The sequence below is a fragment of the Peromyscus eremicus genome, chromosome 8a, assembly GCF_949786415.1.
Source record: "Peromyscus eremicus chromosome 8a, PerEre_H2_v1, whole genome shotgun sequence".
NCBI lineage: Eukaryota > Metazoa > Chordata > Mammalia > Rodentia > Cricetidae > Peromyscus > Peromyscus eremicus.
Genome location: NC_081423.1, coordinates 69,441,595 through 69,454,355, shown reverse-complemented (window position 1 = coordinate 69,454,355; position 12,761 = coordinate 69,441,595). Strand labels below are relative to the sequence as shown.

General features: G+C 39.4%; 1 protein-coding gene across 3 annotated transcripts in view; it reads left to right on the top strand.

The window, feature by feature from the left end:
- The window catches only part of Rps6kb1 (ribosomal protein S6 kinase B1), a 43,975-nt gene that overhangs the window by 23,024 nt on the left and 8,190 nt on the right, over positions 1-12,761 (top strand). For 2 of the 3 annotated variants that reach the window (XM_059271421.1, XM_059271422.1), the window contains exons 5-12: positions 1,915-2,062; positions 4,271-4,328; positions 5,722-5,822; positions 8,898-8,988; positions 9,146-9,236; positions 10,437-10,544; positions 11,350-11,412; positions 11,573-11,650. In XM_059271421.1, the coding sequence (XP_059127404.1) occupies positions 1,915-2,062; positions 4,271-4,328; positions 5,722-5,822; positions 8,898-8,988; positions 9,146-9,236; positions 10,437-10,544; positions 11,350-11,412; positions 11,573-11,650 (738 nt within the window). Of the gene's footprint in view, positions 1-1,914; positions 2,063-4,270; positions 4,329-4,924; positions 5,168-5,721; positions 5,823-8,897; positions 8,989-9,145; positions 9,237-10,436; positions 10,545-11,349; positions 11,413-11,572; positions 11,651-12,761 lie in introns of those variants that run through there. The other variant, XM_059271423.1, reaches the window with a different exon arrangement.

The window sequence follows — 12,761 nt, the reverse complement described above, 5'->3', positions numbered from 1 at the left end:
TAGGACAGCCAGGACTGTGACACAGAGAAACCCTGTCTTGAAACAAAACAAAAACAAAAAACAGGATTCCTATAATTGCAATAACAAATTTAAACAAGATGGCGGATAGCCAAACCATTGAGATTTACTCAGAAAATTACTCAAAAGGCTTATTCTCTTACCACTCTTTTTTTTTTTTTTTTTTTTTTTTTTTTTTTTTTTTTTTTTTTGGTTTTTCGAGACAGGGTTTCTCTGTGTAGCTTTGCTCCTTTTCCTGGAACTCACTTGGTAGCCCAGGCTGGCCTCGAACTCACAGAGATCCGCCTGGCTCTGCCTCCCGAGTGCTGGGATTAAAGGGGTGTGCCACCACCACCCGGCTCTTACCATTTTTTTTTACTGTTAGCCTTGAGACTTTCTTAGTTGTGTTTAATTTTATAAATACAAATAACATATATATGTTTGCTTGTATTTTCTGAGTCAGGGTCTTACTGCCTTGTTCTGCTGGCTCAGCATAGGCTGATTTATGGTCCTCCTGCTTCAGCCTTTGAGTACTGGGATTCTAGGCTTTTTCCATCATACCCAGCTTGTTTTTACTCTTTCCTCATTCTTTCACAAAATATAGCATATACTATATGTACTATAAATGATACAGTACTTGGTGTGTCCCTTTCACCTCACTTCATAGAAATGTTTCTTATTCCTTTTATGGTTATGTGTATGTAGATTATGTAGGCTTCCAGCCAATATCCTACATATGGACATTCAGTTTGTTTCTAGTGTTTTCACTTTTGTAGATATGGTTACAACTAATAATGTTGTGTGTTTGCGTCCAATATTACTAGGGGTTTACCATTGGAATAATTTCCTAGAACTTAAGCTTAGTATGTCTAAAACTACATAATTTTCCCAAAATTCTTTTATTATTATTATTTGTTATCCTTATTATCATTATTATTATTGAAGACAAGATCTTACATAGTTTAGGCTGGTCTCAAACTTATTAATAATCATAACTGGCCCTGAACTCCTGATCTTCCTGCCTCTGTCTCTCAAGTGCTGAAATGATAGGAATGTGCTTTCAAACCCATCTTTCATTATTTCTTAAAACGAAGACTACAAGCACCAATGACAGACCTTCAACCTTTCTTATTTGTATTTATCTTCATCGTCTTAGTTATAAGCCACTTTGCTTAGTTTCTTGTTCCGGCCACCTGCTTTGTGTCATTTCTTCCCTAAACACCACAATTGCACTAAAAGCTAAGGTTATTCATTACACTCCTCTCAGCATTTCTTCTTTGCCTCTAAAATTTCAACACCTTGGCCTAGATGCACAGCCTTCCATTTCCTGACCCCTGGTCTCCTCCTCCAGCTGAAACTCTCAGCTCTTGTTAGATACTGACCTTGGGTTCCCTGGACACATCCTGTTCTGCCATGCCTCTCTTCCACTGGAATGCTTTGTAACCACCACGTTTCACCTTAACTTTACAGTTTTGCTGTCATCATCTCCAGGAAGACTTCTTGCCTAGTTGAGTGCAGCTCCCCTGCTTACCCATGCTGTTCTGTGCTTGCCTCCATTGATATCTTTTCTCCTGATGCTCTGGCTCCAAGGAATCCTGATTCCATATGTTAGTCCTGTTCTCTTGGCCTAAAGATAGGAGCACACTAAGCCCTGAATTGCAAGTGAATATATGCATAAACTTGATCTGTTTACAGATTCCTAAAAAAATGCATCTAGGTTTTCATTTACATGTTTAATACAAAACCCTAACAAGTTTAGATATTTATAAGCAGTGAGTAGCTTCCATTACCTCCATCTCAGTTTCTAGTAGGAACTATTCTGTATTGGCCAGAAAAGCATAAAATAGAGTTTTTCCAATGACCATAGAATAAAAATGTTGGCTGTTTTGTTCTTATAGATCATCTCTTTTCCTTTAGGCAATGATAGTAAGAAATGCTAAAGATACAGCTCATACAAAAGCAGAGCGGAATATTCTGGAGGAAGTAAAGCATCCCTTCATTGTGGATTTAATTTATGCCTTTCAGACCGGTGGAAAACTCTACCTCATCCTTGAGTATCTCAGTGGTTAGTACATAGTTCGTGTAATTATTTACCTTTGCTCCAGAAACTGGGTTCAAACATTACTTTCCAGTGAAAAATGCTTTTTTTCATTGTGAACAAGTCTTAAATTGATGGCGACATTGAAGAAGGAAACTCACATGTGAACAAAGGGTTCTATTACAGACAAATAGGAAAGAATCGTGGAAGGTGTTTTCCTGTCAGGAAAATTTGATTTAAATCTCTTTGTAATCAATTATTTAACATATTCATAAGCTGGGGTAGCTACTGTAATTCACATTTTCCATTAAATATTCCTTTCTAAATAGAAATGGAGATGCTTACTGAGAGTATTATGAGATACTGTATGTTTTTGAGCCACATTTTCAAGGGCCTGCTCCCTACTGGGAACTTACCAACCCCCAAGTCTTTTTTTTTTTTTTGAGACAAGATCTCACTGTGCAAACCAAGCTGACGGGAGCTCACTATGTAGCTCATGCTGCCCTTGAGCGCCTGCAGTGCTGCTTCAGCCTCCTACCCACAGCATCTCTAGATCACAGAGATGCACGCATCCACAGCAGACACACCTGGCCATTTCTCTTCTTTTTTAGACAGGATCTCTTTATACAGCTCTGGCTGTCCTGGAACTCACTACGTAGACCAGGCTGGCTTCAGACTCAGAGATGGGCCTGGGTGCCGACTTAAAGGCATGTGCCACCAGGCCTGGCATACCTGTGATTTCTAAGAAACAGGTTTTGTCACAGCTCTTAACATGGACCTGAAAGCTGCAGAATTTCACACCTTTTTTCTTTCTTTTTTTTTTTTTTTGTTTTGTTTTGTTTTGTTTTGTTTTGTTTGTTTTTCGAGACAGGGTTTCTCTGTGTAACTTTTTGGACCCTGTCCTGGAACTCACTTTGTAGACCAGGCTGGCCTTGAACTCAGAGATCTGCCTGCCTCTGCCTCCTGTGTCCTGAGATCAAAGGTGTGCGCCACCACCACCTGGCTACCTTTTTTCTTAATGCTACTTACTTGTGACTTTATTTTCTAATTTGAACTTTATATAGAAGATTGTGTGACTAGTCCAAGGGTTCTGTGGAGTTTCTGCAGCCCTCACATCTCCACATTCTGTCCTCTCATTGCATTTGCCTATCTTCTGCTTTATAGATAGGCATGTGTGTACGTACAGATGCATGCATATACAGTCAACATTTTTTGTGCTATTCAAAGATTTTTACAACTAAAACGCTAGCATTTACTTCATAACTCAAGAACATTTTCTTATGTAACTAGAATTATAAAGTAATTAGGAAATTAACATTAATATAATAATGTCTTTTGGTTTTCTTTTATTTGGAACAGTTCCTTAGTCTGTCTTTGCCTGTCATTATGTTGACATAAAGAGTATAGCCCAGTTTCTGTAGAATGCCATTGATTTGGGTTTATCTGGTATTTCTTTGGGAGTAGACTCAGGTGATGCACTTTTAACAGGACATTGTGTCCCTTCTCAGCAGTTCCGAATAGGAGGTGCATGGTAGTTAGATCTTTGTCCTCTGCTGTCCATGTGCATTGTGCTCACATATGTAGGTGGTGTTGCCAGGTTTCCCTTTGGGTTAATAAGTGTCTCTTGACAAGATAATTTGGGATTACTTCAGTATCTCATCTCATCAGGCTTCAGGTCCAGTTTTGGCATCCATTGATTCTTGACTGTAACAGTTAACTGTGGTGTTTGCCAAGTGGTTTTTCTTACTCCATCATGCCACTTTCACTTATACAGAGCTTTCCTTTCTCCATTGAGAACTTTATCTGTTCATTTATTTACATCATTATGGGTTCCTGGATTTTAAGATAACTCAGGACAGTATAACCCTTTATTATTATTTACTTTGATACTTAAATTATGCCACCATCAGGTTCATTCAGTTTATATGAAGGTTCTGAAAATAGGGAATATTCACATTCACAAAAACTTGAGTGACTTAATTGTGTACTGACATTTTTTTTTTTACATATTGAAAAGGTGCTAGAGAGACTTTAATCAAGACTTTTTAAAACTTTAGGCCTGAAATCTGTATATATTTTGAAGTTTGCAGTTGTAAAAGCTATTAATTTCAAGCCAATTTTAGGATTTAAAAAAAAAAAATTTAAGGAATCAATCTTATAGATAGAAGAAAGTGCAAACTCATTAGAAAAGGATTGGAAGTAAAGAGATTTATTCCTAATACTTTTCCTTTCTAGGAGGAGAACTATTTATGCAGTTAGAAAGAGAGGGGATATTCATGGAAGACACGGCTTGGTAAGTGAAGTTCTGTGGTTGTATGGATTCAGGTAATGCTTCATGTAATTAAAACCCAAACTACACTCCCACTGTGGGAACCACACTGTTCAGTCAGTTCATCTGGAGCCAGTCAGTCACTCAGAATGTCAAGGGGAACTTTGGGACTGGGCAGCTATTGGAGGTCACATGATTCCTTTGCCCCCAGGCCTTGGGTGGAACGATCTTCACTGCAGAATTTCCTTGAATTGGTAAGCTGCCTGTCTTGGTTGTGGGTGAGTGTGGTTTTCCAGTGAAATTTTGTTATGTGCAGCAATGGAAAGTATCAGAAATCATCTCCTCTTTTTTTTAGACTTTCCAGTTCCCAAGGTGCAGTCTTAGGGAGGTGATAACCCTGAACACACATCTGTGGATTGATTATATAGCCAGGATGGGATCTGCCCTCCTATTCGTAAGATGGCATCTGCTTCAAATTAAAAATATACACATCCTTTTGTGAAGTGACCATATTGAAGGGTAACAGTAAATCAGTTTGACCTACACATTAATTGAATAGAAAACACTTAAATGTTTTTTCTATCTTAATTACCAAACTGCATTCCATTGTTTAATTTCAGGCCTTTTCTAACACAGAAGCTGCATTTAAGAGCCTTAGGGATGAAGTGCCCTTTTTTGGAGGAGGCTCTCTGAGCCCTGTTGGAGGCTGTGGTCCTGCTGGCTTGAAACTGCCTCAGTCCTCTAGGACACACCCTCTCCATCCTGGAGTAATCTGCAGGATTGCAACATTGTTACACAGCCAGTATTGCAGTGCTTTGTGCTTTTCGAATCCAGACAGGGTTGATTCAGCCCTTTATTCTTTTGAGGTAGATAAATTTGAGTGTCACACAGTTTATAGTTGTGGGCTGGCTGGCAAGAGGGTGGGCAGCTACTGTGGGCATTGCTGTCTATAAATACACAACTATATTATGTAAGGGATGAGTGGGCTTCCACAGGTCAGGCTATAAGGATCAAGTCCTGATCTCTGAGAATAACAAAGTCCGTACTTCCTGTGGAATCTTAAAGTTGGGGGAGGGTGGGAGGAATTTGTTTATCTGAAGGACTGTTGGCCTAATTCCTACACAGAGAGAGCAGAACCTAATCAATAATAGTTAAAATACACTGGACATCTTTGCAGTTTTAGCAGTATATTTATAATGGAAAAATAAAACATGGTATAGTTTGACTAAAACAAGTGACAAATGTCCCCCTGCATTGTGGCATCATCCTGTGCCCTCTCTTTTCCCAGTACATTCTTCCACCCCCACTAATTTGGTCTTTGGTGCATGTCTGTTTCTTTCAAGGAATTTTATTCCGTACATAAACTGCTTTGGGTAGATTGCTTTTTAAATTTTTATTAAATCACTTCTGTTTCCAGCTTTTACTTGGCTGAAATCTCCATGGCTTTGGGGCATTTACATCAAAAGGGGATCATCTACAGAGACCTGAAGCCGGAGAACATCATGCTTAATCACCAAGGTGGAGCTATATCATGAACAATTCTGTAGTAACTAGTCCGCTTACAATCCTTCCACACAGATCACGGCCGTTTTCAAGGCTCCCATGTCTCTCTCTCTTGCTGCATATTTCCCCTTCAGAATATACCGTATCGTAATACTTGCTGGTACTTTCAGTATTTATAATTGAGCTTAAACAGAGTTAAAAAGATTAGCCATTCTTTACAACTTAGAAAAAAATTCCTATATAAATTCTTATATAAAATGTTGTGACCCCCAAAGCTAATTCAGATGTTAATTTTGATGTATGCCATTGATTTTTTTTTTTATGCCATTGATTTTTAATGACAAAAATGCATAAGTAGTAGAAGCAAAAGTTGTTTGTTTAGACATAGTTTTGCTGTATAGCTGGCTGGCACCGAACTTAGTTAGGGTCTTACTGCTTCAACGTCCCCAAGTGTTGGGATTACATGTGTAGAACAGCAACATGCAGCTAAAAACAAAATTTTAACTAATGTTTGAGGAAGAAAAAGACTGAAATTGAACCATATTATTTGATACAGCCCCAATAACAAAATACTTTAATAGGCATAGGTTATACAGAGAGACTAATTCTATACAGCTGTGGGTATAGCAAAGGGAGTGTTGGCTGCACCTGCATGCGCCTGCAGCTCCATTGCTGCTGCTGTAGTCTGAACTGGGAAGACTGCAGTTTACACAAGCAGCAAAGTAAGAGACCAAGGCATCTTCAAGGCTGTCAACGGTTGCTGATCCTCAGGTCTGCATAGGGTGATTCATGAGATAGTTAACCAGTGCAAACTCTTAGACAGAAATATATAAGAAATATACCAATTTATATGAGTCAGCTAGGGCTGGAGAGATGGCTCAGAGTTGAGAGCACTGGCTGCTCTTCCAGAGGTCCTGAGTTCAATTCCCAGCAACCACATGGTCGCTCACAACCATCTGTAATGAGATCTGGTGCCCTCTTGCTGTATACATAACAAATAAATAAACCTTAAAAAAAAATAAAAATAGGTTGGGGATTTAGCTCAGTGGTAGAGCGCTTGCCTACCAAGTGCAAGGCCCTGGGTTTGGTCCTCAGCTCTGGAAAAAAAAAAAGAATAAATAAAAATAAATAAATAAGTAAATAAATGTTCCAAATAGTGGTTTTTAAAAATTTGTTTGTAAGGGGCTGACGAGAGCTGGCACAGTGGTTAAGAGCATTTGCTGTTCTTGCAAAGGACCTGGGTTTAGTTCCCATGGTGGCTTATAATATCTGTCCAGGAAATCTGGAACTGGTTTTTGCTGGCACCAGGCTCACATGTAGTGTTCATATATACATTAGGCAAAATACTCATACATATGAAATTAGAGAAAAAACAAGGCCGGGTGGTGGTGGCGGCGGCGGCGGCGGCGGCGGCGGCGGCGGCGGCGGCGGCGCACGCCTTTAATCCCAGCACTCTGGAGGCAGAGGCAGGCGGATCTCGGTGAGTTCGAGGCCAGCCTGGTCTACAGAGCAAGATCCAGGAAAGGCGCAAAACTACACAGAGAAACCCTGTCTCGAAAAACCAAAAAAAAAAAAAAAAAAAAAAAAAAAAAAAAAAAAAAAAAAAACTACACAGAGAAACCCTGTCTCGAAAAACCAAAAAAAAAAAAAGAAAAGAAAAGAAAAAAACAAAACTTGTTTGTTTTTAATGGAAAAATGGTAGAATTGACAAAGTACATTGTGGGAACCATGTCTTATTCCTATCTTCCCATCCCAACCCTGGATTCTGATTCTGAATTCTTTGTTGTTGATTTTGAAGTATTCCTTTAAAATTATTTTTCTGTTCTGGAAACTGAACCCTTTGTGCATGCTACCACCAAGCTATGGCCCCGACCCTTCTGATTCTCAGTTCTAAGGCAAAGGATAGAATAAAGGAATGGTGGAATAGTAAAGTAACTGTTTTAAAAAGATTGATTTATTTATTAAGTATGCATTGTTCTGCCTACAGGCAGAAGAGGGCACCAGATCTTATTACAGATGGTTGTGAGCCACCGTGTGGTTGCTGGGAATTGAACTCAGGACCTCTGGAAGAGCAGCCAGTGCTCTTAACCGCTGAGCCTCCAGCCTCTAAAATAACTTTTTTAATCCATAAACTTGGATCTACCATTTGATTGTGTGAGAATAAAGGCTATGGCTATGTGCAGAAGAAAGACTTGGGTTCCCAGCACCACATACTGGTTCCCAACAATTGGAAACTAGTTTCAAGGTTCCTGAGCCCTCTTACGGCTTACTTAGGACCAGGCAGACATACTGCACTTGCATATATGTGGGCAAAATTACTCATACGCATAAAATCTTAAACATGAGAAAATAAAAGATAAATGTAGCCCTGTTTTTTCTTTTGTACCAGAATGTAGATGTTTACAGTTGAATAAATGAGCCATTGCCTTCTGTCTGAAGGGAACCTTGAAAAATAGGGCCATTGGTGTTGTTGAGCCACTTGTTAATTAAATGACAGCTGAGAGGAACTTATCTGAAATGATCTTTGTGTAAGGTGGAATTCCACCTTCTGGAACAGAAATGATTATCTGATGCAAATTTTAGTTCTTTTCCTTCACTGGCAGTAAATAATTGAATTTGTTCTGCTAACTGATAGCATTTGGCATAGTAAGTAATAGAATGACTTTCTGAGACTGAAGAGTTTATAAGGACTCTTAAGTACACTGTGAAGAAACAGTACAGTTGAAGTATGCTGTGATTTTTGTTTAAATACAGAATGTTTATTAGGGGTATATATTACTTAAGCCAGACTTTCAAAGAAGCTCTCTCGGGATGGAAAGAATTCTGCATATAGGGAAAGCCAGAGCTTTAGACAGACAGCTTCATTATTTTCTGTATTTTCTCCTTTCTGCATTGAGTATATCACTGGCACTGCCCAATCTTTAAGTAGTTACTACCTCATAGTAGATAAGGCACCTAGTTGTGGACATCTTCAAGAAAAGTTTTAGAAAGGAAAAGATAAATGGAAGGAGGAGTTATCTGTTTGCTATGTTCAAATACTATATGTACTTGAGAGTCTCAGAATAATCATGCTATGATCTTTCATTGTAGGTCATGTGAAACTAACAGACTTTGGACTATGCAAAGAATCTATCCATGATGGAACAGTCACACACACATTTTGTGGAACAATAGAATACATGTGAGAGCTGCATGTTAAAAGAAATGTAACTGGTTTGGGGGTAATATCTAACTTTTACCTGGTTTAAAATAGTATCTTAGTTTTCTTAGTTTAATAATTTTATTCAGATGATATAAAAGTGGGTAAATTTTAAGGCATGTTATTTTTCTCATTTAAGGGCCCCTGAAATCTTGATGAGAAGTGGCCACAATCGTGCTGTGGATTGGTGGAGTTTGGGAGCATTAATGTATGACATGCTGACTGGAGCAGTAGGTGCACATTAAAAGCTGCATGTTTGTAGTCTGCTGAAGCGTTACTAAGACATTCTAGTGAGAGAGCTTTGCTCTGCTTTCACAACATGCTCCTAGTTGAGTTATTTTCAAAGCCTCAAGATTTGTTAGCAGTTTTTTGTTTTGTTTTGTTTTTCGAGACAGGGTTTCTCTGTGTAGCCCTAGCTGTTCTGGAACTCCCTCTGTAGACCAGGCTGGCCTCGAATTCACAAAGATCCTCCTGCCTCTGCCTCCCGAGTGCTGGGATTAAAAGTGTGTGCCACTGCTACCGCCAGGCTCTTATCAGTGGTTTAGCATTAATGGCAGCTTATGATTTTGTGGAATTCATACTTTTTCCCTAAAGACTTACTTTTATGTTATGTACATTGGTGTTTTGCCTGCATGTTTGTCTATGTGAGGGTGCCAGATCCCTTGGAACTGGGGTTACAGACATCTGTGAACCACTATATGGGTTTGGAAATTGAACCCGGGTCCTCTGGAAGAGCAGCCGGTGCTCTTAACTGCTGAGCCATCTCTCCAGTCCTGGGATTCCATACTTTTAAAAACTATTTTTATTTGAATGACCTGTGTAGGGCTGGAGAGATGGCTCAGTGGTTGAAGGGTGAAGTCTTCCTTAGTTCAGTTCCCAGCATCACATCAGGTGCCTCACAGCCTCCCATGTCTAGTTCCAGGGGATCTGATGCCTCTGGCGTTCACGGGCACCCACACACATGCCAAAACCCACATACACCACGTGTACACATAATTAAAAAAATTTTTAAAAATTGACTGGCTTATGTCATGGCAATTTAATGAAATACAGAGGGACAACTGGGAACATAAAATGAGACGCCTCACTGACTACACAGACTTCCTGGGCATTGCTACTTATGGATCATTGCTTAAAGCCACAAGTTAACTGTTTCTGAACATTTTTTCTTTTCTTTCTTTTTTTTTTTTTCCCTGAGACATGGTTTCTCTGTGTAACAGCCCTGTCTGTCCTGAAGCTTTCTGTAAATCAGGCTGGCCTCAAACTCATGCACATCAGCATTCTGCCTCCAGAGTGCTGGGATTAAAGGCGTGCACCACCACACCAGTTTTCTTATCTCAGTGTGTAACTGTCCAATTCAGGAACTAGATAATATTGTTACTTAAGATTTGTTTCTATATGCTAATTTATCTGCTCTTTTCTACCCTTAGCCTCCATTCACTGGAGAGAATAGAAAGAAAACAATTGACAAAATCCTCAAATGTAAACTTAATTTGCCTCCCTACCTCACACAAGAAGCTCGAGATCTGCTTAAAAAGGTAGGCCTCCTAAATGGCAACCCCTCAGCAAGGCTTAAAATGAGAGAATTTGGTACACACACACACACACACACACACACACACACACACACACACACGCACGCACACGCACACACAAATGCCTGTTGTTTGGGTTTTTTTTGTTTTGTTTTTTGAGACTCCCTATGTAGACCAGGCTGGATTCAAACTCATAGAATAGAGATCTGCCTGTTTCTGTCTCCTGAATCCTGGGATTAAAAGTGTATACCCGGCTCATAAGTAATACTTTTTTATTTATTCTTTGATAATTTTATGTGTGTATAGTTTCACCTTCATCCTTCTTTTTCAACTTCCTCTAATGCCCCCAACACTTACCCTCCCAATTTCATGCTTTTCTTCTTTTTTTTTTAATAACCTATGCAGTCCAGTTAGTGTTGCCTGTATAACTATGAGTGTGGAGTCATCTACTTGAGCATGGGCAATATACTAGTAGTCATACCGCAAAGACCAATGATTGTCCTTCCCCCAGCAGCTACCAACTGCCAATAGATCCTTCATGAAAGGTGGGGCCTCATAAGGCCCTCCCTTATCTAATACTTTAATGTATATTTTGATTAGAGTCATACATAAATACTAAACAGAAAAGACTTGCAAGTTTTTTAAAGCAAAGTACATGTTTAAAAGATGTTCTTTTGTTCTCAAACATTATTTGGTATTAATAAATTGTGTCTTCTTGAGCACAAATAGGGAGCACATTCTATAAGGGAAAAAAAAATCAATTTGAGTAATTTAGGATTTTCATCAGTGCTTCTTTTCTTCCCTATAGCTGCTGAAAAGAAACGCTGCTTCTCGTCTTGGAGCTGGTCCTGGGGATGCTGGAGAAGTCCAAGTAGGAATTGAGATGTTTGGTGTTTGGGAGAAACATAATGCTAATTTTGCTAATTTGTGATGGTTATATGTGTGTATCCGTATATGTTTAGCTTATATTGTGATTTGTAACTTCAAAAAAGTGGTCTATCATTTCAGTCATCCCCCTTGACTTTTTCTAGGCTCATCCATTTTTCAGACACATTAACTGGGAAGAACTTCTAGCTCGGAAGGTGGAGCCTCCCTTTAAGCCTCTGTTGGTATGTATATATGGAAGCATGTAATAGGGAGGTCAAGGACCCTTGTTTTCCAGTACTATGGGTTGAACCTAAGACCTCCCAGTCTACACTGACACCTCAGTACTGGTGATTTTTTAAAATAAGAAAAATCTCAGAGAAACCAGGTATAGTGGTATTCTGTATGATAGTGTCTTTATTAATGACATCTGCACTAACCCTTTCCAAATAAGATAAGTTTCTGAGGAACCAGGTGTTTGAATGTCAACATGAATGTAAGGGCAAGGGAACATTGTTCAGTATGTAAAAATGCTTTAGCTGTGGCTAAATAACTTAGTGTTTACTTAGCTTCTATCTTCTGCTTCAGAACCTGAGAAAATATACTTTCTCCATTTCCTGGGATGTAGGTGGAGGAAGAGGATAATGAGGCTGATTATTATTTGGTCACAGAGCATAAGATGACCTGCTTTAAAATGTCAGCATAGCCGGGCGGTGGTGGCGCACGCCTTTAATCCCAGCACTCGGGAAGCAGAGCCAGGAGGATCTCTGTGAGTTCGAGGCCAGCCTGGGCTACCAAGTGAGTTCCAGGAAAGGCGCAAAGCTACACAGAGAAACCCTGTCTTGAAAAACAAAACAAAAAAAAAAATGTCAGCATAGCCGGGCGGTGGTGGCGCACGCCTTTAATCCCAGCACTCGGGAGGCAGAGCCAGGCGGATCTCTGTGAGTTCGAGGCCAGCCTGGGCTACCAAGTGAGTTCCAGGAAAGGCGCAAAAGCTACACAGAGAAACCCTGTCTCGAAAAACCAAAAAAAAAAAAAAAAAAACCAAAAAAAAAAAAAAAAAAACAAACAAACAAAAAAAGTCAGCATACACAAGGCTGGAGAAATGGCCTCATTGCTTAAGAGGACTTGTTCTTGCAGAGGACCCAAGTTTTAGCCCTTGCACCCATATGATAACTCACAATCATCCTTAACTCCACTTCCAACCTCCAAGGGCACAAAGACATGTACATAGTACACAGCCATTCATGCACAGAAAATACTCATAAATAAAATAAACCTTAAAATGTCTGTACATACAATTATAAGGAGGATAATTAGCTCAGATACCTACTGCCCAACTTCAGAAATGACGAG